General features: G+C 34.1%; 1 protein-coding gene across 2 annotated transcripts in view; it reads right to left on the bottom strand.

The window, feature by feature from the left end:
- The window catches only part of CPNE8 (copine 8), a 234,863-nt gene that overhangs the window by 31,320 nt on the left and 181,488 nt on the right, over positions 1 to 22,055 (bottom strand). For both annotated transcript variants that reach the window (XM_040488446.1, XM_040488445.1), the window contains exons 15-16: positions 15,143 to 15,324; positions 7,868 to 7,995 (exon numbers count right to left, since the gene is read on the bottom strand). In XM_040488446.1, the coding sequence (XP_040344380.1) occupies positions 7,868 to 7,995; positions 15,143 to 15,324 (310 nt within the window). The remainder of the gene's footprint in view (positions 1 to 7,867; positions 7,996 to 15,142; positions 15,325 to 22,055) is intronic.

The raw sequence follows: 22,055 nt of genomic DNA, 5'->3' as shown, positions 1-22,055 counted from the left end.
TCAAACAAAATCATATTTTGTGCTACCATTTCTTCTAATTTAGCCCACTTTAAAATATAATTTGTGATAAAATAATTGAAATGCTACAGAAATGTGCTAAGTAGAAAGTAGAGGCTGATCACATCTCAATCTTCCAGAAGGTAACCCTGATATATACTCTTGCAGATTCAAATTATATTTTAAAGGTATTAAAGAAGCTTGCTGCCTAAAGGAAACTGATGATGAATCCTTCTGTAAATTGCATAATTAAAACTTTTATTATTAAAAGCCTGCTAAATGTCTTTTTTCATATATAGGCAATCCATAATTTATATTTTAATATTACTGTGATAAATCTGAGAGAGAGGTTAACTTTGTCAGGGGTTTGGAATTCAAACGCATTCCCCTGGAGACTTTTGTCAGGCAACTTTCTGGGATCATGTTTATAAAAGTGCATAAGTGGTTGGTTCAGATTTGTGGGATATTCTTTCAGCTTACTATTGATTCATAGGAATAAAGAGGGCAACAAGATAAGAAACTGACTCAAGAATGTTTTATTTAGGTAGTTTACTTTTGATATATGCAATGAATTAAATTTTAATACTAATTAAATCTTACTAAGTTAAATCTTAATACGTAAATATTTCAATACAAAGTAACAGTAATTTTTATGTTACAAAGTTGTATTTTTGGCAGTGTGATGAAGTGACAGACTGTGTCCACAACCATAGGTAGTTTTGTTGCACTTTCTTTTATGTGCCTTTATCTTTAGAGCACAGATAAAAGGGCTTAAGTTTATGCAAGGCATCATAACAGTTATCTGGGATAAGATTATTCTGTTAGGAATTTTAGCTCCACCTCAAATGGCCACTCTTCCATATCCATTTTGTCATCAATAAAATAGGAATAATAACACTACTGACAGCTCATAGAGTTATTGTGAAGATTAAAACAAATATTCCACATGATGGCATTGAGCACATTGTCTGAGACAGACTATGGGTTCAAAACTGAAAATTAATTTTAGTTGATTACCTGCATCTAGATATCTAGATACAAAAATCTAGTCAGTAGTTAGAAATTGATAGATCCCTCATAGAAACTGAAATATGACAACCTCAAAACTAGTAACTGGTTAGGCACAAGAAACAGAGGACTAGTAGTTAGGAAATAATGCATATTATTCAAGTCAAGGGAAGAAAACAGTAAAATTTTCATGATAGCCTGAAAAGATAATTGATACTTTCATTGGTATATTAGTTTATTTTCAAGTTATAAGCTGGTTAAAAATACCAACAAAATATATTTCAAATAACTTAAAGTTATTGAGGTAGAATTCTAGATGAAGAGAAATTTTGATGATGTAAACAGGAATGTAAAAATAGTAATCGCCATATATCCAAGAGGGCACTGACATTAGTCAGGGGATGAGTAAACTCTACTCTATTACAACCATGTCTCTATAGACACGTGATTTCCTTAACATGTTTCTTCCTCCTATTGCTAGTTATTGAGAATTAAACATACTGTTATAGACATTAGGTGTATTAATAAATTCATACATGGAAAGGATTTCTCTGATTTTAAATTTGTTTCCAGTGTACAACATAATGGGCATGCATTAGTTTTGGTAGGCATGATAGTCTTACATGTTAACTTGGTTAGGCTCTGATAGCCAGTTATCTAGTTCCCGTGAAGCTACTTTGAAGATCTAGTTAATATCTACAATTGGATGACTTTAAGTAAATGAGACTATCTCAAAAATGTGGATGGGCTTCATTCAATCAGTTGAAGGCCTTAACAAAAACGGTTTTCCCAAAAGAAAAGGGATTCTGACTCAAAACTGCAAGAATATCATCCTACCTCAGTTTCCAACCTGCCTGCTTTCCCTACAAATTTCTGATTTGTCAGTGCCTACTATTGCATGAGCCAATTCTTTAAAATAAATTTCTTTATCTATATATCTATATTTGTATGTCTTATTAGTTCCGTTTCTCCTGAGGACCCTGCCTCATACAGTAGATATCTATCACAATCACATTTTCCATAGGTCATTAAAATAGACTAAGTATTATCATTAACAGTTCCTTTAGTTTTCTATTATAAACTCGCTTATTAAAATGTAGTTATAATGCATGGTGTACAGAAAATTCAATTAAACAAGTAGGTATGGATTTATCAGTAAATGCAAAGAATTGGGCTTTATGTTGGTTTATAACATATACATTATAAATTATATTATAAATATTAAATATAATTTAATTTAAATATAATTTATAACATATGGTATTTATATATATGTGTGTATACACACACACACACACACACACACACATATATGTATAATTAAGTCACAATTCCTGTCTTCAGTGGAGAAAAAAATCTACATGTAACAATTGAGTGAAATCAAATTAGTGAGTGTTTTGATAAAGGTATTCATAAAATGACAATTCATAGCTCAGAAGTAATGATTCTCTATGGCTGAAGTACGGCACATTTGGGAGAATGTGGAGGGAAATGAAAGTGGATGAGTGGTGGTAGTTGGATATTAAAAGTTCTTAAATACCAAACCAAAGTGTTCAAACTTAAACTTGTCACAGGGCACCAATGGATGTTGAATGGGATTTTTACATTGTCTGAAATGTTATTCCCTAGACAACTCTATGAAAGGAAAACTGGTAAGACAGGAAATTAGAAGCAAGCAGTTGGATAACCTCAGAACATCACAAAGAACTTTCAAGTTTCACAAACATGATGCTTTGGGTGTTAACTCACAATATTGTTATTTCAATATTATCTAAAAAGTCAATAGTCTTATAAAATAGATTTAAGTTCTAAAAATGAGCATACGGTTAAAATTATTATTCTTAAAAAGAATAAGAATTCTTCAAAATGTTAATAGAAAACTATCACAAATTAAGCTTTTATCAATATAGAAAACACACTTTATAAGAAGAAAAAAATCAAGCAAATAAAAAACCATTTGCTTTTTATTTTACAAAATGTATTTTTAATGACAAATACCTTAACATACAGAATTCAGTTATTAAACATTTGTTAAGTACACTTACCTCCTATATGATGGGCATGTTGAAGAACTGATGAATGCATTTCAAAGTAACAAAATACTCACTGAGTTTTATTTAAAACAGGAGTCTCATACACTGTAACTATGGAACTTCTCATGATTTAGAAAAAAATAGTACCTTGTCTTTTAAACTGATAAATTTTTTGGATGGTGATTTTGGGTCAGACAGAAATTGTCTTTTTTTTTTCAATATATGAAATTTATTGTCAAATTGGTTTCCATACAACACCCAGTGCTCATCCCAAAAGGTGCCCTCCTCAATACCCATCACCCACTCTCCCCTCCCTCCCACCCAGAAATTGTCTGTCTTAATAAAAAGTTTAAAAATTAAAGTAAACCTATTCTCAAAGATAAAGGAGTAAAGCATTTCTTATGTAGCTTCATAATAAGACATAGATACATGAGACTTCAGATTGTATTGGAAGGAAAAGAGGATTCCTCATAAGCTGTATCTTATGTGTTTCTTATTTTCTCTCATTTAAAAAAATAATAAACAATTATTAGATCACAGATTATTGCTGAGAATCTGATAGTTAGCTGGCATCTATCCCTATCTTTGAGAATTTCTTAAAATGCTACACAATACATGAAAAATGGTAATAGGACAGTATAGAGCCTACAGTTTTAAATGGTATATAGAAATGCAGCTAGAAATTGTATATCTAAAAGTTTAATTTTAATAGTAGAGATATCCAGGGTAAAAAATATAAAATTAACTAGTAAACCCTCGAGAACATTTATCCTAACTAGCATGAATTCGCACAAAAGAAATCCTATCATTTTTCTATCTTTTTATAAAAGACAGTCATCTCTATAGTACTGGGTGAGAGAGAATGAGACAACTATAATTTATTTTGTACTAATATTATTTTTTGATACTGCTTTATTTCACAAACATCAAAAAACTGGGAAATAGAGTACAGATGACACTACTCACATAGGCTAATATAATTAGCTAGGATATGTTTTTCAAATTACAGGTAATGACCCATTAGTGGATTTTGAAATCAATTTTGTGGGTCAAGACCTGTATATATATGAAAAAAAAAATAACAAAAAATAATAGAAATAGAAAGGGAAGGAAAATTTCCAGACTCATTTTATGAAGCCAGCATTACTTTGATTCCCAAACCAGAGACCCAGCAAAAAAAGAGAACTACAGGCCAATATCCCTGATGAATATGGATGCAAAAATTCTCAACAAGATACTAGAAAATTGAATTCAACAGCATATAAAAAGAATTATTCACCATGATCAAGTGGGATTCACTCCTGGGCTGCAGGGCTGGTTCAATATTCGCAAATCAATCAATGTGATACATCACATTAATAAAAGAAAAGATAAGAACCATAGGATCCTGTCAATTGATGCAGAAAAAGCATTTGACAAAATTCAGCAACATTTCTTAATAAAAACCCTCGAGAAAGTCGGGATAGAAGGAACATACTTAAACATCATAAAAGCCATTTATGAAAAGCCCACAGCTAATATGAAAAGCCCACAGCTAATATCATCCTCAATGGGGAAAAACTGAGAGCTTACCCCCTGAGATCAGGAACACGACAGGGACGTCCACTCTCACTGCTGTTGTTTAACATAGTGTTGGAAGTTCTAGCATCAGCAATCAGACAACAAAAGGAAATCAAAGGCATCAAAACTGGCAAAGATGAAGTCAAGCTTTCACTTTTTGCGGATGACATGATAGTATACATGGAAAACCCGATAGACTCCACCAAAAGTCTACTAGAACTGATACATGAATTCAGCAAAGTCACAGTATACAAAAGTAATGTACAGAAATCAGCTGCATTCTTATACACCAATAAATGAAGCAACAGAAAGGCAAATGAAGAAACTGATCCCATTCACGATTGCACCAAGAATCATAAAATACCTAGGAATAAACCTAACCAAAGATGTAAAAGATCTGTATGTTGAAAACTATAGAAAGCTTATGAAGGAAACTGAAGAAGATACAAAGAAATGGAAAAACATTTCGTGCTCATGGATTGGAAGAATAAATATTGTTAAAATGTCAATACTACCCAAAGCAATCTACACATTCAATGCAATCCCAATCAAAATTGCACCAGCATTCTTCTCAAGGCTAGAACAAGCAATCCTAAAATCTGTATGGAACCACAAAAGACCCCAAATAGCCGAAGTAATGTTGAAGAAAACCACAGCTGGAGGCATCACAATCCCAGACTTTAGCCTCTACTACAAAGCTGTAATCATCAAGACAGTATGGTATTGGCACAAAAACAGACACATACACCAATGGAATAGAATATAGACTCCAGAATTAGACCCACCAGTGTATGGCCACTAATGTTTGACGAAGCAGGAAAGAATATCCAATGGAAAAAAGACAGTCTCTTTAACAAATGATGCTGGGAGAACTGGACAGCAACATGCAGAAGAATGAAACTAGACCACTTTCTTACACCATTCACAAAAATACACTCAAAATGGATGAAGGACCTGAATGTGAGACAGGAAACCATCAAAACCCTAGAGGAGACAGCAGGAAAAAACCTCTCTGGCCTCAGCCGCAGCAATTTCTTACTTGACACGTCTCCAAAGGCAAGGGAATTAAAAGCAAAAATGAACTACTGGGACCTCATGAAGATAAAAAGCTTCAGCACTGCAAAGGAAACAATTAACAAAACTAAAAGGCAACTGACGGACTGGGGAAAGATATTTGCAAATGACATATTGGATAAAGCGCTAGTATCCAAAATTTATAAAGAACTCACCAACCTCCACACCCGAAAAACAAATAATCCAGTGAAGAAATGGGCAGAAGACATGAATAGACACTTCTCTAAAGAAGACACCCAGATGGCCACATAAAAAGATGCTCAACGTCACTCCTCATCAGGGAAATACAAATCAAAACCACACTCAGATACCATCTCAAGCTGGTCACAGTGGCTAAAATGAACAAATCAGGAGACTATAGATGCTGGAGAGGATGTGGAGAAACAGGAATCCTCTTGCACTGTTGGTGGGAATGCAAAGTGGTGCAGCTGCTCTGGAAAACAGTGTGGAGGTTCCTCAAAAAATTAAAAATAGAGCTACCCTATGACCCAGCAATAGCACTGCTAGGAATTTACCCAAGGGATACAGGAGTACTGATGCATAGGGGCACTTGTACCAAAATGTTTATAGCAGCACTTTCAACAATAGTCAAATATGGAAAGAGTCTAAGTGTCCATCAACTGACAAATGGATAAAGAAGATGTGGTTTATATATACAATGGAATACTACTTTGCAATGAGAAAGAATGAAATATGGCCATTTGTAGCAACATGGATGGAACTGGAGAGTGTTATGCTAAGTGAAATAAGCCAGGCAGAGAAAGACAGATCCCATATGTTTTCACTCATATGTGGATCCCAAGAAACTTAACAGAAGACCATGGGGGAGCGGAAGGGGGGGATAAAGTTACAGAGAGAAAAGGAGGCAAACCATAAGAGACTCTTAAAAGCTGAGAACAAACTGAGGCTTGATTGGGGGGGTGGGGAGAAGGGAAAGTGGGTGATGGGCATTGAGGAGGCACCTGTTGGGATGAGCACTGGGTGTTGTATGGAAACCAATTTGACAATAAATTATATATTAGGACACCATAGAAATAAAATAATAGGACACCATAGAAATAAAAAGGAAATATATGATAAGTATCATTCCATAAATAATCCTTTTTTTTAGTTGTTTGTGTCCAGAGTTGAGATGTAAAATTCATAACTTAAAGCAGATTGTGGGTGGAAATATTTCAAAAACCTGAGCTAATATTTCAAAAACACTCAGAAAATGGTCATCAATGTATCATTGTCAACCTGAGGTGGACTTCCACAGCAGAGTTCCACTGAGGTCAGCCCCAATGCAGGGGTATTTTAGTATCTTGTCTATGTCCCAGATAATGGAAAGTAGAACACATTTAAATCACTCATGATGTCCAGTATGGAGATGAATCAGTACCAGAACCGTTAAACAGAGAACTGAGTTTTCATATCACCTTTGTGCATTGATAAAATTATCCAAATGTAGTGTATTTTCACGTTCTTACTACATATTTGGAAGGACACAAAGCTACACTTTTTAAATTTTCTAAAAATAAGGCAGTGTTTCATAGGATCTGCAACTGGGTCAAACCTTTTAGGGATTTTGAAAGTGGTGTCTAATTTATTTGTTTATACACTGATGAAGAAAATGATAAGTGTGTGTACATTTTTACATTTAAATTTTTTTCTAGAAAATGTAGTTGGAATCATAAGCAATTATATTCTGAACTCAATTCTATGTACTATATACAGGTAAAGCTCTGGGAATTCTTAAAATTAGCTATTATATTAATTCAGAGTGGTTAAAATAATGTGCCCTATATTATCACTGAAAGACTTTAGTTGTCTTCATGGAATTTGGTCTCTTATTACTTCTATGTTACCATGGGACGTGATATTAGATTGAATGATTTACACCATTGAGATCATGATCGATCTTGTTATTGCTCTCATGGCTGCCTTTTCAAAGAATAGAACATTTTTCTTGGTTGAACAAATACAGGTTCTGATAATAACTAAGTGTATATTTCTTCACTTGAGATTTTGCTGTAAAGTTCTTAGCAAAGTATTACGATAGCTCAGTGGAGACTCTTCCCCCTGTATCTTTTTCCTCATTTTCTTAGAGGTAAATTAGAAGAAAACACTTTTCATTTGTGGAGTCATGGTAACAATAATATAATTTCACTGCTGTCTGGGACACTGGGATAAACATCTTGTCTCCGTCCACTTACCTTGCTACATGATTAATTACAGGAGCGAAGTTGGTTGGCCCATACAGTTGTACAGATTTCAGACTCCTATAATAAGCCTCCATGACTCCTTCAATGCCATCACAGTAGGGATTTTGAGGGTTTCCATTCTGTAGAATTTACAGGCAAAAAAGAGTAAAAGTTAATAGTGTCTACAAAGATCAAATGAAAAAGAGAAAAGATATGTTGATACTCAAAAATTTTTTGGAAGCACATTTATATAATAGCAAAACATAATAAATTAAGTGGTCAACAATAGATTACAATATATTATGTAGATTATGATATGATGAATCTAATATATAGTCATTAAAAACTGATACTCTTCATAAAAAGAACTGCAGAATATTCTAAATAATCTTGAGAAGCTGAATATCACAACATTCCATAATTAATGTCTTCATTTTACACATGTCTGTGAATATGTAGAGAAGAACATATAAAAACCCTGAAAAGAAGTAAATATTAACAGTGGTTAACTCTGGGTGATTACATATAATTGGTGGCTTTTTTTCATTCTTTAAACTATTCAGTCTTTTCTGAGTTTTCTGCAGTGATATCTATTAAAATCAAGAAAAAAATTGCTATCCATTCAGTTTTACCTTATAGAAGGAAAAATATGAAACATCTGCCACATGCACATTTTCATGTTGCAATAACCCCAAGCACAGAAGGAATGCAATTTGGTGTGAGAAATGTCAAGACAAGGTAAAAGGAATAGAATCAAAGAATCATCCATGTTCTTTAAGGGAAATGAGCTTGCCATTAGATTCTTATTCTGGAGATGGCACCTAGAAGGGCAACTTTACACCTGGAGACCTAGACCAGCTTTTCCATATCTTAAATGCTTTGGTATTATGAGGGTTAATTCTCCTGGACCAGATTTAACAAATAACATGAAGCAGTATATTAGTTATCTATTGCTTTGTGGCAAATTACGTCAAAAGTTAGTGGTTTAAAACAGTAATTATTTCTTATCTCAACATCTTTTGGGTGTCAGCAGCAGCTTAATGGATGGTTCTTGTTGGCAGTCAGTATGCCAACCTGGACACCTGAGAGCTTAACCAGAGTTGCAGAATCTGCTTCCAAGAAGGCTCATTTAAATGGCTGCCGGCAGGAGGTCAACATGGTCTCTCTGCAGGGCTGCTTGAGTGTTCTTACAACATGGCAGCAAACCTCCTCAGAATGAGCAATCCAAGAAGACAGCAAGAAGGAAGCCCCAATGCCCTTTATAAGCCAGTCTCATAAGATGCATACCATCACTTCTACTTTAATCTATTTGCTAAAAATGCATCCCTAAGTATAGCCTATGCTCAAGGGAAGGGGAGTTAGGCTCCACGTCTGAAAGGGGAGAAGTATTAAAAACTTGTAGATACATTTTAAAACACTAGAGACCTTAATTATATTTAAACACAGTTAATAATAATTTCATGATGCATGTTTATATCCTAACAATCACTGGCCATTTATAACTAAAATTTGTTGAATTTTATATACTAAGCTTTACACTAAAGCATTTACATGTATTATAGATTTTATAACAACCCTAAAAAAAGCAGATAAAGTATTGTCATTATCTCCACATTACAAATGAAGAAACTAAGGCACTGAGAGCTTAGATAACTGTGCCCCAAAGTTATTTCAACCACTTCAGTTTTGCCATTTCTGAGAGAGGAATTTTTACCCACTTTTTCCTATTAATTTTGTCTTTTCATCAAATTTTTTATTCATTAACTATCATGTCAATTTTTAAAAACATAAAAATAATAAAAGCCCTCTTATAATAATATAGACCTCTTTATAATTTTATATTATACAATTGGTTACATTAATTAATTGAAATTATAATGTAAAAGCTTAATATTTAGCACAAAGCAGTTAATGATTGCTTTTGATGTTAATCTGAGCTGACCTATTTAACCTTCCTTTAAATAAAATTTTACAGTGTTCTTCCTTTAATCAGATATGAAGCTTATTAAAATTAAAACTCATTATTGATTTTTAGCATATAAAAATGTATTCCATATCTGCCTTTAGGGGGAGAAATACAAACCAAGATGGTTCTGAGCAACTTTTTTATTATCCTTTTAACATTTTGACTAAGGGTTTATATTTCTAGAAAATAATATATTTTCGGGGCGCCTGGGTGGCGCAGTCGGTTAAGCGTCCGACTTCAGCCAGGTCACGATCTCGCGGTCCGTGAGTTCGAGCCCCACGTCGGGCTCTGGGCTGATGGCTCAGAGCCTGGAGCCTGTTTCCGATTCTGTGTCTCCCTCTCTCTCTGCCCCTCCCCCGTTCATGCTCTGTCTCTCTCTGTTCCAAAAATAAATAAACAGTGAAAAAAAAATTTAAAAAAAAGAAAATAATATATTTTCTGTATTCCTGTGGAACTGAAATTACAAGGTCACAATTTTTCTCACCATTTTCTTTCTTAGTGGAAAGATAATTAGTGGATGTTCTATTCGTCATTATGGAATATTTAAAGCACTGATTTCTGGGGGCACCTGGGTGGCTCAGTCGGTTGAGTGTCTGACTTCGGCTCAGGTCACGATCTCACAGTTCGTGGGTTCGAGCCCTGCGTCGGGCTCTGTGCTGACAGCTCAGAGCCTGGAGCCCGCTTCGATTTCTGTGTTCTCCTCTCTCTCTGCCTCTCCCCTGCTCATGCTCTTTGTCTCACATAAGTGAATAAACATTAAAAAAAAATTATAAAGCACTGATTTCTGCATTAGTCCTAATTCTGTAATAAATTGCTCTAAGAATTCCTCATACAAGTTGGATGATAAAAATATTTATGACATAAAATTATACACTTTTTAATATATGCTTGGCATGATATCAGGATTATTTAAAATAACTTACAGCTATTAAAATGAGATTTTCCTTTTAATAACAAAGTTATAATGAGTTACACAAAGATTTTTTTTAAGTCTGTTTAAAACTCCTTTCGCAAACCAATTATGTGTTAGTTACTAATTACTAACAAGCAATTAGTTTTTACCTGTTAAAACAAATTAAAATGAGCTCATGTGTGCAACTAGCCCAAAAGCACAGGATATTTTTGAAAATAAGTGCATTCAATTTTGTTGTTTATTAATGAAGGGGCAGTGGATGCCCTATTTTATATTTCCATTTTAATTAACAACCTTTTCCATTTATAAAATAATGAATGTTAATTTGTAGAACACATAGCACATAAAGAGCAGAATTTGAAACGAGCACTACTCCCACAGTGCAGACTTAAGTGTGGGGAGGGACGTTGGGCCCTTCTCCATTTTCCCCTCCATTTGGTTCCCTGAAAGATTGTACTGAATATTTAGATTCAGTCCTAAAAGAGAAGACTATATATAGTCTCTGCTGCTGCCTAGAACCTATAATACTTTTCAGCAGGCCTAACAAGCTGACAAAATGTTGAACAGAAGCTCTAAGGAGTTGTTACTTTACTCTTTGAAATGTATCTGCTGCTGCCCAGAGATTGCTTACTGTGGGGAAAAGTCTCCCTTTTATTCAATAAATAAACATCTGTTGAGCTTCTATTTTATGCATACAGTGTTAAGACCCTTGCTTGTTAAACTGTTAGCATCTAAAAATTTTTTTTAAATGTTTATTTTTATTTTTGAGAGAGAAAGACAGTGAGAGCCAGGGAGGGGCAGAGAGACAGAGAGAGGGAAACAGAATCTGAAACAGGCTCCAGGCTCTGAGCTGTTAGCACACAGCCCAATGCAGGGCTCGAATTCACGAACCATGAGCTCATGACCTGAGCTGAAAGTCGGATGCTTAACCAACTGAGCCACCCAGCCGCCTCAAATTGTTAGCATCTAGATGGATGAGAACACACACACATGTTAAATTGTGCAGATATCTATAAATGACAAGATAAGTGAAAAGTAGGCCAGCACTTTTCGAGATCTAGTATGAAAAATCACTTGGACAGGTGTACCATTTCTCTATTGATCATTTCAGGAGACTTTCCTTTAAGGGTCACTGGCCTCATGCCCATTACAAATACTTCCTCTAAAGTTCCACACTATTATGCTATTATATTTTCGGTTATAACACCTTAAGGAGTCATCAAAATCACAATGGGAGGAGAGCAATGACTCCTTTTCACAATATTTGTGCTAACGTGGTGGTACATTCCCTGTTCTTTTTCCACAATGGAATACATGAATATATTCTTATTCATATTTCAAATAAAAAGCTGGGGTTTATCTGAGACCCTTTGGATTAACAGCAAAGAAAACATAAAAAAATAAGTTTTTATGTTCAACTTTCAACATTTGTGTTAGCCCTAAACTCACCAATGAGGGATTAATTTTTAAGAAGGCCTCCCTTGCTAACTGAAAGATTACTTGAACTCAGTGTGATAAATAGATTAATGTTTATGAGTATACATCACAAATTCTTACCATGAAAATATGAGGGTTTGTTAGGATTACAGAGTATATTAGTTGTTAGATTGATATGGGACAGTTTTTCTATTTGCCATTTCAGCACCTAGAGATAGTTAAGGATGAAGTTAACAGAATAGTTTAGCAAAAAATCAAATCAAATACTAACTCTTTGAAGACCTACTTAAGTCTTACCTGTCTTATTTACCCAAGAAAACAAAAGTGCTTTGAAAAAATTAATCAGTTAGTAATGTTAAAGTTCATGTGCTATCACCAGTGTTGTTTTCATCTTCAATTTGGGGGACTATTTTTCATAACTTTAAAGGGGTATGATCTCTATCCTATAAGTATTTGAGTTGGGTTCACGAACTTTTAAGATACAAATAATAAAAAAAATCCTTCCATGGCAATAGATATTTGCATCGGTTTTGTTGTGAGGAAAGAATTTGGAAGTAGGAAAAGCAGAAAAAGAGAGGTTTAGAGAGGGAGATAAAAGGAAAAAAAAAACATACACAAGGGTGAGAAGAAATGTATGGAAGGAAAAATTAATAAGCCCCATTTAGTTTAACATAATTATTCTCTTTCTTAAGCTTTAAAATAGCTCATGACCTTTTTCCTGAAGCACTTAAGACTTAGCATCACATGAGTGATTTTCATGGTTTTATAAGTTTCTGGGAGATTTTAATTCTCTAAGACACAACAAAATCCCAATAGATATTTATTTTTATATGACAGTGGGAATGTGGCATGTGGGCTAATTCATGGAAGAAAGAATTAAAGCCTCCAGCAACCTTTCCTGAAATTGTGTGGGCAATGGAATAGATAAGCAAGGATAAGTATAGAAATAAAAATGTAAAAATACTGCTCTTAAAAGATACTTAAGGAAGTTTAAATCTAATCATACAAAAGCTTCGGGAAGTGTGTGTGCATATGTATGTATCATAATCATACTATATCATGGTGTTAAAAAGCACAGATCTGAGAGGTGGGATTCATATAGGCACTGTTATAAAATTTGCTTTAGTAGTAAAGAGCATGTATTCTAAAATAAGACTGATCTGGGTTCAAGTCCTGTCTTCTGGAATCCTGGTTAATTCCTGTGACCCTAAGCTGAATTACACAACACATGGGACACTCTTTAACTGTATTCAATATGACTGACACTTCCTAGAGTGATGCAATGTGACAGTCATGATATACCTACCACACAGGAATTTTATGAAGACCATATAAGAAAATGATTGTAAATACTTGGCTTGACACCCAGTAATTACTCAAAAAATGGTAGTATTATTATTTTTATTTTGCTTGCAGAACTTCTAAAAAATCTCTGATTATGCATTGCTTCTGTAACATGAATAAAAACAGTAAAGACTTACAAAGATAATGGGGATGCAAGGATTTACTCCTGAAATGTATAGAGGGTAGGGAGGCACTTCTAAACAGAAAAAGCCAAAGTTTTTCCAAAATGACAGGCAACCATTCCTATATTGGTTTTCCCATTATTTGATCAGAAAGTACAGGGAGAATAAGGCTGACTGGGTGTATAAGCATTATCTTTGTGGAGTTTATTTGGAAAACAGAGTGCATTATCTTCAATTATCAACATTGCTTATCTTCAATCACAAAATATGAACTAGATCTATGTAAACATTAACTAGATAAATATTTATTTCAGTCATATCTATTCCATTCTATTGAAATCATAATTATAGCCACAATTATTGCTTCACATTAAAAGAAATTAATTTTAGTCATAACTAATCCTTTAAATTTGAATATGGTAGATTAAGATAGTCACACATTCTTTGAGACAGCCTCCCATTGAGAGGTGAAGGTTACTTTGAAACTTGGCTGGCCTTAGTGATTTGCTCGACTAAGAGAATTTAGCAAAAACAACTTTCTGGGATTTCTAATGCTATGGTATAGACAGCCCTGCAGTTTCTGCCTCAGCCTTTTAGAATACTCATTCTGGGGAAGCTGGCTGCCATGTAAGAAATCTGACTACCAAGAGATGGCCATACTGTGCTGAGGTCCATGATAACCACATGGGCAGGTCATATGTTGAAAAAGGGAGAGATGTCCAGGCAACTCAGCTATTTCAGTCATCCTGAGTATCAGATATGAGCAAAGAAGCCATCTTAGGGGACATGCTGGCCCCAGAACACATGATATAGAGAAGAACTGAGCAATCCAACCAGCAGCCAGAACGAAGCCCAGATATATGGTTCTAGTCAACAATTCCAGCCACCTCTAGCCAATCAAGGCATCCTACTTAAGACCCCAGACATCTTGAAGAAATATATCATCTCCTGCTTAAATTCCTGACTCCAAAATTATGAGTATATGAAATGGTGTTGGTTTATGCCTCTAACTTTTTTTTTTTTTTTCAACGGTTTTTATTTATTTTTGGGACAGAGAGAGACAGAGCATGAACTGGGGAGGGGCAGAGAGAGAGGGAGACACAGAATCGGAAACAGGCTCCAGGCTCCGAGCCATCAGCCCAGAGCCTGACGCGGGGCTCGAACTCACGGACCGCGAGATCGTGACCTGGCTGAAGTCAGACGCTTAACCGACTGCGCCACCCAGGCGCCCCTATGCCTCTAACTTTTAAGGAGTTCGTCATATAGCAATAGACAACCAGATTAGACCCTCTGAAACCAGATGGACTATAGATATATTTATTACTAATCTATTTCACTGTCTTTTTCTTCCATTATATCACACTTCTAAATCAATCATTTTGCAAAATTGAGCTGAGTCTATAGTCAAAAGAGTTGCTACGTGACTGACTAAAGCATAAGTAGTGAACCAACATTAAAAGATATTATTTTTTTCAAAAGATCAAATCCTTGTGATGTACTCTTACCAAAGCAAATTCATGAGATATCCTTCCATCTGGAGGCAGTTTTGCACCAAAACCTAGAGCTGGGAACATTTTATCACTGTCATAATCTTGAACGATTTCTCCCACTGCTTTCAGGGCCATTCCATAGGCATTCAGTTGGTAAGGATTCATGTAATGGAGAGAAGTGGGCTGGGCAGGGTTGCCTGATGACAGAAAAAATATTTCAAACATAACTGATTAGAGTAAAGATGTCATTTTCTTGACATTTTCTTGATGTCTATTTCAGAATGAAATACTTAAAATTATGTTTTCTGCCTACAACCATACTATGTCAAATAGTTTCTTTTTGGATGGATATTAACATAGAAATAGTTATTACATTATACAGACATGTAGAAAGTTTTCCAAAGATATGCCAAAGCATATGCAGATTTTGTCAGAAATTATTCCTCACTGTCAATGCCACAGGCTATTTTTGAATCTCATTTACAGAAGAAGTATTTAAATACTTTTGTTAAAGTGATTTTATTGTCATCTTTATTTTTAAAAAATCATGTGCCTTTGCCTTGAATCCTTATACCTATAATTAAAGGACTCAACTGATTTAATGGGCTTCAATAATTACAAAGCTTCCTAAAGTTCTGTTATAAACATAAATTGAATATTTGAGAAATATCCCAATTTAATCATTTAAAGAAAAGAAAGCATAGCGATTTTCAAATTCAAGCTAATTAAATATCTGTATTTGAAAAATTATTCAGTTTCTAACTATACATTAAACTGAGAGTCAGACGGCTCAAAGTCCAGTCTCAGAATTTTCAAGACAACACCTATAAAATGTCTGCAATAAATCCTACCACAGTGTTTACTGAAGGACAAAATGAGATTATGTGTGAAGTGATTAAAAATACCAAAGCGCCATAGAAATGTAAGGCTTAACTGCTACTGTTATTACTGTCTGGGTCATCCACAAGGTTCTGAAATTTCAATATACTTATACTCTATAGGGTGTTGGATTTGAATAGAGATGAATTTGAGTCAGAAAGAAATATACGTGCTACCACTCAAATACATTGATATTCACATTGAGTTGTCCTAATTACCAGCACAAAGGCCGCTTGAAAGTCCACTTAGTTTCTTAAGTGAAAATGGAAAGTTAAATGGGACTTGTAATAGCACATAAAGCTCAATTCTACATTAAAACATTGCCTGAAGAAGGAAAGCCTCAGGGCACAGTTCTTTTCTGATAAGAAAAAAATAATAATAATAATCAGCACTTGTGATCCAAAGAGAAACAAAATTAAAAAGAGATATCCCCTTGGTTTATAATACATATAATTGTACACAGAACATTTCTGGTCTAAAAATAATGCATTACATAAATGCAATTGTATTTCCAAAGGATTACCCGCATTCAAGGGCTGGTCCCACATGACAAAATTTCTGAAAAAGTATCTTCTGACCAAATAGACTTAACATTCATTCCTCTCGATTTGACTAAACTTTGGCAAGAGTTCTTCACAAATATAGACCCCTGACCTTCCTTTTCTTAGAGCATTTGCTTTACAAAACTTGCAATTATAAATTCTTTCTCTGCACCTTTGAGATGTAAATCTTCTACTACCCAGGGATGTCTTTCTCTAGGACCTGGAGACATCCCTTTGAAATGTAATCATGGAGAAAGAGAGCACTCCTATCTCCTAGTCTGTTTGGGAAGGTAGGAGCCTAGCTTCCATAAGTGCTGACTAGCAAACAGACCAATGACCCCTGTAAGGTCCCTCAGTACTTTTCCATTAGATCACAGAAGCACTTAAAATCCCTCCCACCTTTTGTTTTAGAGGAGTTGAGTTCAATTTTTTCCCTATATCCCAGTAGACTCGACCTCCAGTAGACTTTCCTCTATGTCAATAGTCTTGAATAATGTCTTCCTTGCCCGTTTAAATTGTCTGTTGCAATTTTTCATTGACACTTTATTCTAAAATTAGAATTTTGCACTTGGTCAAAAGCCCACTGGAGCCACAGGGAAGCAATATCATTACTTGACTAAGTGGTTATCTAACACAACTCTCAAATATAAGAAGAGTTGTTACCTATTGGCTGTAATAAGGCGACTAATTCTATCTCATTAAGAAAATCATAACTTAAAATTAAAATGCAAATACCACTCATACCCTAGCATGTCTAAACATCTTCGCCTATCATGCAGAGCAGGGCTGGATCCCACTCATGTAAGGACGTCACTTCTTTCCGGCATCTGTGTCAGACCAGTCTCTTCACTGTATCACTAATGATATCTGCCTTCCTATCTCTGCCTCTCAATTGCCACCTTGTCCTGAAATTCACTTCATTCTATGCAGCTTATGTTTTATTTGCACCAGACAACCTTCCTTGTTTATTCCAACACTTACAGTCTTTTCTCTCCTACTCAAATGACTCTTGTGTTCTGCACCACAAAATTTGGCAATTAAAAATTTGCCAAATTGTCCATTCTTTGAATCTGGGACCATGTTTGTATTATCTCTGTATCTGCAACAGTGCATATGAAAATGAACTTGTGGTAGGTTGATAACATTGGGGCCCGAGTTACATGAATAATAATTATGATAGCAGGGAATTTAACATGTATTGAACACCTTACTTCAAGGTAAGTCCTTCAACAAACCTATAACATGGGTACTATTTTATTGTACCCATTTTTCAGATTAAATAACTTACCCCTACTGGCATAGTAAAAATTGATAAAATTCAAATGTAAATCTAGGCAGTCAGATTCCATAATGTTTATTCATAGCTAGAACTCTATACTTAAGGATTTTGTAATACTTTAAACACTGGATATAATGAAACTTATATTTGATTTTGTTTTAGAGTTACATTATACATTTATAAAAAAAATCACACTTGAATACATTCTTGTTAAGGAAGTTTTATTGATATATAATTCACATAATTTACAGTTCAGCCATTTGAAATGTACAATTCAATGATTTTTAATATATTCAGATAATTACAACCATCACTCTGATTTTAGAACATTTTTATTACCTCAAAAAGAAACACTGTACCTATTCACTATTGCTCCCTTATCATTCCATCCAGCCCAGCTCTAAACAATGATTAATCTACTTTCTGTTTCTGTTAATTTGCTTATTCTCGACATTATATATAAATAGATTAATATGTAGTGTTTTGTGACTAGCTTCTTTCACTTAGCATGATGATTTCAAGGTTCACTTATGTCCTACTATGTATCAGCACTTCATATTTCATTCCTGTTTATTCCTGAATAGTATTCTCCTATATGAATATACCACATTTTGAAAACCATTTATTAGTTGATGAATATTTGGACTGTTTCCACATTATGGCTATTATGCTGCTATAATCTTTTGTGTACAAGGTTTTGTGTGGACATATGTTTTCATCTTTCTTGTGTATTCATCTAGGGGTGAAATTTCTGGGTCGTATGGTTACTGTATGTTTAACAACTTGAAAAACTGCCAATGTATTTTCCAAGGTGGCTGCACCATTTTACATTCTCACACACAGTGCATGAGGCTTCCAATTTCTCCACATCCTCATCAACACTCATTATGCCTGGATTATAGCCATTCTAGTGGGTGTGAAATATTATCTCATTATAGTTTTGATTTGCATTTCCTGATGCCTAAGTTTACTCAGTATCCTTTCATGTGCTTAACGATCATGGGTACATCTTTTATGGAGAAAGGTCATTCAGATCCTTTGCCCATTTTTAAATTGGGTTATTTGTCTTTTTATTGAATTATAAGAGTTCTTTATATGTTCTAGATACAAATCCCCTATGAGATGTATGATTTGCTAATATTTGCTCACATTCTGGGGTTTGTCTTTTCACTTAGTTAATAGTATCCTATGAAGAATAAAAGAGTTTTTATTCTGATGGAGTTCAACTTAATTTTTTTTCTTTCGTTACTTGTGTTTTAATGTCATTTAAGAATCAGCTGTCAAATCCAAGATCATGAAGGTGTATCCCTATGTTTCCTTCCAATAGTTTATACTTTTAGCCTTTACATTTAAGTCTTTGATCTAGTTTGTGTTAATTTTGTTTTTGATATGAGAAAAAGGTCAAACTTCAATCATTTGCATGTGGCTCTCCTGTTGTCCCAGCACTGTTTGTTAAAAAGACCATTTATTCTTTCCCCTATTGAATTGTCCTGACACCTTTCTCAAATCAGTTAACCTTAGTCTCATGGGTTTATCCCTGGAATCGCCATTCAACTTCATGGAACTATATATCTATCTTTATACCAGCATCATGCTGTCTTGATTACTGTTGCTTTGCAGTAAGTTTCAAAAACGGGAAGTATGAACATTCCTACTCTGTTCTCTCTTTTCCTGTCTGCTTTGGCTCTTCTGTGTCCCTTGAACTTCGATATGAATTTTTGAATCATCCATTTATTCAAAAAAGGCCTTTCAGGTTTTGACTGAGATTGCATTGTATCTGTTGATTGCTTTGGGAAATGTCCTCTTAACAGTGGAGTTTTCCAATCCATGAAAACTGTATATTTTTCTATTTATTTAGATCTTTAATTTATTTCAATAATTTTTTTCAGAGTATAGTTTCTAGAGTATAAACTCTGCACTCACTTTGTTAAATTTTTCCTAAGTATTGCATTACTTTTGATACTACTGTCAATAGAATTTTCATAATTTCATTTTCAGACTCTTCATTGGAAATACATAGAAAAAGACCAGGTTTTTATATATTGATCTTTTATTTTTCCATCTTGCTAAGTTCATTTCTTAGTTCTAATAGATTTTTAGTGAATTGATTCCTTAGGGTTTTTGTACACAAGTCTATGTCATCTGCAAATAGAAACAGTTTTACTTCTTCCTTTCCAACCTGGATTTTTTTTTATTTCATCCTGCCTGATTGCCATGACTACAACTTCCAGTAGAATGCGGAACAGAAGTGGCAGAAGCAGTCATCCTTGCCCTATTCCTCATTTTAGGGGAAAGCATTAAGCTATGCTAGGTACGGGTTTTTCATATTTTCCCTTCATAAGGTTAGTAAGTCAATTTCAATTCCTAGTTTGTTAAGTGTTTTTATGAAAGTGTTTTATGAAAATATGTTGGACCTTGCCAAATGCTCTTTTCTGCACCAATTGAGAGAATGATGTGATTTTTACATTTTCTTCTATTGACATGGTATGTTATTTGCTTTTTGAATCCTAAGCCAACCTTGTATTCCTGAGATAAATTTTACTTTCTTAGGATATATAATTTTCTTAATATGTTGGTGGATTCAGTTTGCTAGTGTTTTGTTTAGTTTTTCTTTTCTTTTCTTTGTCTAGTTTTGATATCAAGGTAATACTAACCTCATAGAATCAGTTGGGAAGTATTCTCTCCTTTTCTATTGTTCGTAAGAGTTTGTGAAGAATTGATGGCAACTCTTCTTTAAATATTTGGTAGAATTCACCAGTGAAGCTTATATGGACATGGAACCTGATAAACTGTGAGGGTATTTTTTTTTATTCCAAATTCCATCTCTTATTATAGGTCTATTCAGATTGTCTATGTCTTTTTAAGTCAGTTTCAGTAGCTTGTGTCTTCCTATTCAATAGATTCTTGCTCTTCTAGTTGTGCTAATGTTCATTAGTGAATAAAAGTAGTGTTTTAAATCATTTAGACTTTGTTTTATTCTATGTTTCATGTTTTACTAAATAAAATACATGAATAAAAATAATTAACTTGAAATCATAGTGTTGAAGAATAAACTTAATATTTAATCAAAGGTGAGTTCAATTAGATTTTGGTCTCCTCTCTGTTCTTAATTCTAGTACTAACAAGCCAAGATGTATTTAGTAAAATGATTTTATGAATATGAGTTTCCTCATTTATATAAGAGGATGATTGGAGTAAGTGATCTCTAAGGTTCTTTCTTACCTGAAAATTCTACTATTATGTGAAATGTGAGTCACTGAGAGAAATGTGAGGTAAAGGGAATATAATGTGAGAGCCATAAGCACAATAAGTAATTTAGGGGGGAAAACTAGATAAATATAAATTGATGGCAAATTCTGGTAAAAGTTAAATAATGAGATTTAAGTTATTAGGATACATAATCACTCATTTCAAATGATTGTTCTGTTTCAGAAAAAGTTACTTCAAAATAAGATTTAAAAAGCTGACTCTCTTTTCTTTTTGAAATGTTTGATAGGCAAATTATGAATATCTATAATGGGGTATTACATGACACTCCCTCTAAATTAAATGTAAATATGTTAACATGAGTAATTTTTTTTTTTATTTTTAAATTTTTTTTTTCAACGTTTATTTATTTTTTGGGACAGAGAGAGACAGAGCATGAACGGGGGAAGGGCAGAGAGAGAGGGAGACACAGAATCGGAAACAGGCTCCAGGCTCTGAGCCATCAGCCCAGAGCCCGACGCGGGGCCCGAACTCACGGACCGCGAGATCGTGACCTGGCTGAAGTCAGACGCTTAACCGACTGCGCCACCCACGCGCCCCTAACATGAGTAATTTTTAAAAATAAATACTCAAGTAAAAACAAAGAGAGTTGCATAAAGTACAGGTACTTAAGGTACTATAAAATGAGGATAATTCAACACACTTCAACAGTATAGTTATGTATCAAGATGAAGGAAGGAGTGGGACAGAGCACACCATGGGCTTAACTAGATCTGAATTTTTTTTTTAAATATGTGAAATAAAAATTATCATACTTCAATATTTAATAAATTTGAATGGGACTATTAGGCTTTTTTTTTTTTTTTGCATTCCCTTTAGTCATTTGTATACCTGAACTATTTCATAATAGTAAAAAGAAAGGAAAAATTACCTGAATTTTATATGAAACAACAGTTCAGAAGGATATAAATGTAGGAATCAAATATCTAAACTCATGAAAATAACTATCTTTCAATTAATT

Source organism: Herpailurus yagouaroundi, unplaced genomic scaffold, assembly GCF_014898765.1.
Source record: "Herpailurus yagouaroundi ecotype Mexico unplaced genomic scaffold, PumYag 166, whole genome shotgun sequence".
Lineage (NCBI taxonomy): Eukaryota > Metazoa > Chordata > Mammalia > Carnivora > Felidae > Herpailurus > Herpailurus yagouaroundi.
This window is presented reverse-complemented; position numbering and strand designations above follow the sequence as displayed.